Source organism: Salvelinus alpinus, chromosome 11, assembly GCF_045679555.1.
Source record: "Salvelinus alpinus chromosome 11, SLU_Salpinus.1, whole genome shotgun sequence".
Taxonomy (NCBI): Eukaryota; Metazoa; Chordata; class Actinopteri; order Salmoniformes; family Salmonidae; genus Salvelinus; species Salvelinus alpinus.
Window position 1 is genome coordinate 69,984,529 of NC_092096.1, and position 3,495 is coordinate 69,988,023.

Here is a 3,495-nt window from a genome sequence, read left to right on the forward strand (position 1 = left end):
TTCTCTTTCTTTTTCTATGATTGATTAGTTGATTGACAAGGTATTTGATTGATCAGATAGAAGGTTGATTGAGTAGGGTGCCATTTAGGACAAACCCTGTGACTCTTCAAGCTGCAATATGTAACCTTTCGGTCGACTCGACCAAATTCACATAGAAATGTGAGCTGTAGATCTGTCATTCTCATTGAAAGTAAATCTAAGAAGCGGTAGATCTATTATATGTGAGCTATTTCTATGCTTCCCGTTCTTAAGTTTAGCTTTTTGTTGTTTTTACTTTCGGGTTTTGTTTCCTAGCTTCAAACAGCTGACAATACAATATTTTTGGTTATGGAAAATATATTTCACAGCGGTTTAGATGGTACACTGATTCTCTACACTATACTTGCTTGTTTTGTCACATAAACTGAAATTAGGCAAATTATTATAATTTTATGAACCAGGAAATCGTGAAGAGATTTCTGCAAAGTGGACCTTTAACTGCTTGCATGGCTGCATGGGAAACTATGAGTCAATGAATCGTGTTTTCCAGACATATTAGACATGTCTCATCCCTGCCTCTTGACTCTCCTCACAGCCTCAACTTTATGCTACGTCCCAACAGCACCCTATTCCCTACATAGTGCAGTAGAACCCTATGGGCCCTGGTTAAAAGGCACCCTATTCCCTACATAGTGCAGTAGAACTATATGGGCCTATAGAAGGAATGGGGTGACATAATGATGACTCAGAGATGTAGCTAATGATTCAATCACATGACATGGATAAAAGCTATTTTGCGTTCTATAAGCATTTGTCTTTTCAAAATGTTTAAATAAAAGGTCTGGTTTCTCCATTAACATACAGTGCATTCGGAAGGTATGCAGAACCCCTTCCGTTTTTCCACATTTTGTTACGTTACTGCCTTATTCTAAAATGGATTAAATAAATAAAGAATCCTCATCAATCTACACACAATACCCCATAATGACAAAGTGAAAACAGGTTTTTAGACATTTTTGCAAATATATTTAAAAAAATTAAAAAACGGATACGTTATTTAGCCTCCATCATTCTTAAATGGAAGAAGTTTGGAACCACCAAGACTCCTCCTAGAGCTGGCCGTCCGGCCAAACTGAGCAATCGGGGGAAAAAGGGCCTTAGTCAGGGAGGTGACCAAGAACCCGATGGTCACTCTGACAGAGCTCCAGAGTTCCTCTGTGGAGATGGGAGAACCTTCCTGAAGGACAGCCATCTTGCAGCTCTCCACCAATCAGGCCTTTATGGTAGAGTGGCCAGACAGAAGCCACACCTCAGTAAAAGGCACATGACAGCCTACTTTGAGTTTGCCAAAGGGCACCTAAAGACTCTCAGACCATGAGAAACAAGATTCTCTGATCTGATGAAACCAAGATTGAACTCTTTGACCTGAATGCCAAGGGTCACGTCTGGAGGAAACCTGGCACCATTCCTATGGTGAAGCATGGTGGTGGCAGCATCATGCTGTGGGGATGTTTTTCAGCAGCAGGGGCTGGGAGACTAGTCAGGATCGAGGGAAAGATGAACGGAGCAAGGTACAGAGAGATCCTTGAATGAAACCTGCTCCAGAGCGCTCAGGACCTCAGACTGGGGCAAAGGTTCACCTTCCAACAGGACAATGACCCTAAGCACACAAACAAGACAACGCAGGAGTGGCTTCGGGACAAGTTTCTGAATGTCCTTGAGTGGCCCAGCTAGAGCCCAGACTTGAACTCGATCTAACATCTCTGGAGAGACCTGAAAATAGCTGTACAGCGACGCTCCCGATCCAACCTGACAGAGCTTGAGAGGATCTGCAGAAAAGAATGGAAGAAACTCCCCAAATACAGGTGTGCAAAGCTTGTAGTGTCATATCCAAGATTCAAAGTTGTAATCGCTGCCTAAGGTGCTTCAACAAAGTACTGTGTAAAGGGTCTGAATACTTACACTCATGTAAAAAAATATATATAATGTTTTCGCTTTGTCATGTAGATTGATAAGGGGGAAAAACATTTTTTTTCAATTTTAGAATAAGGCTGTAATGTAACAAAATGTGGAAAAAGTCAAGGGGTCTGAATACTTTCCGAATCCACTGTATGTTTGTTGATAAATGTATTTAAATGCGAAGGTGGTGGGTGACGTCAGTGGGCATACAGAATAATGTGAAACATTCCGAGTTCTAAGGAGACTAATAGAAAGAAAAGAAACACCAGAGATTATTTTACCGTTAGTTTTTTATCCTGAGGATAAACTGTTTACCGATAGAAAAGGAATCGGTTTATCCATGTTCGCCTTTTACCAGTAGGATTAATCGAGATCTGCCTGCCTTTGAAAAAACATTTTCCTCCTACCCTTCCCATCCATCCGTCTTCATATCAGCGCTCTCGTGCCAGCCGCCCCCCCCCCCCCCCCCCCCCTGCTCACTCTGAAGGAAACGGTAACGGTTGGCTCAGTCTCGAGCCCCACCTGCGCATAGGACGAAGCCTAGAAGGGGCTCGCTGTTATCACCGCACAGAAGCACAGAGTAACACTAACCGACGTTAATGTAATTGTTAACGGAAGACATCTGGGCTTTGTCTAATCTATGCTTTGAAGTGAATGAATCAAACCATGGAAGGCGTGAAGAATAACCGAGAGGCACCGGGTGAATTAACTCCCTGGATCCCGACAGAGGCGACGTTCAGTCAGCGTGGATAATGCGCATTTGCTGCAGGCTCTACTGTCATCACTACAGTGTAACCGGATCTCGACCGGAGACGGATGGGTTGACTCCCGCCGCGCCGAGGAGGTGGTCCCAGCCTCCGGCTCGGGCCGCCGCTCCCGGAGTGGGTCCCCATCCCTGGTCCCGTTAACCGTAGGGCTAACGGGAGGGCGTGTGCCAGGGGGAAGAAGAGAGAGAAAATGCAGACGGAGGTGCCAGTAGCCCTACCGCCGGAGACAGGAGAGGAGACCATAGCAGACGGGAATGTAAGAGAGACCATAGCAGACGGGAATGGAAGAGAGACCATAGCAGACGGGGAAGGAAGAGAGGAGACCATAGCAGACGGGAATGAGAGAGAGGAGACCATAGCAGACGGGAATGGAAGAGAGGAGACCATAGCAGACGGGGATGGAAGAGAGGAGACCATAGCAGACGGGAATGGAAGAGAAGAGACCATAGCAGACGGGGAAGGAAGAGAGGAGACCATAGCAGACGGGAATGGAAGAGAGGAGACCATAGCAGACGGGAATGGAAGAGAGGAGACCATAGCAGACGGGGAAGGAAGAGAGGAGACCATAGCAGACGGGAATGGAAGAGAGGAGACCATAGCAGACGGGAATGGAAGAGAGGAGACCATAGCAGACGGGAATGGAAGAGAGGAGGTAGGCTAAGGGGAACAGTGTGACTGTGTGTGTGAATAGGTTAGGGGGGATGGGGATCTTAGGACACGCGTGCTTAGCCTAATTGTCTTTAAGGTCCACCAATAGGCTCGATCAGATGCTATTTTTTTTTAGTTTATC

General features: G+C 45.8%; 1 protein-coding gene across 1 annotated transcript in view; it reads left to right on the forward strand.

Moving 5' to 3' along the window:
- The first annotated feature begins 2,426 nt into the window (after positions 1–2,426).
- Positions 2,427–3,495, forward strand: part of LOC139534723 (transmembrane protein 151A-like) — a 27,818-nt gene continuing 26,749 nt past the window's right edge. The window contains exon 1 of the mRNA XM_071334121.1: positions 2,427–3,357. Within this exon, the coding sequence (XP_071190222.1) occupies positions 2,896–3,357 (462 nt within the window). The 5' untranslated portion in view covers positions 2,427–2,895. The remainder of the gene's footprint in view (positions 3,358–3,495) is intronic.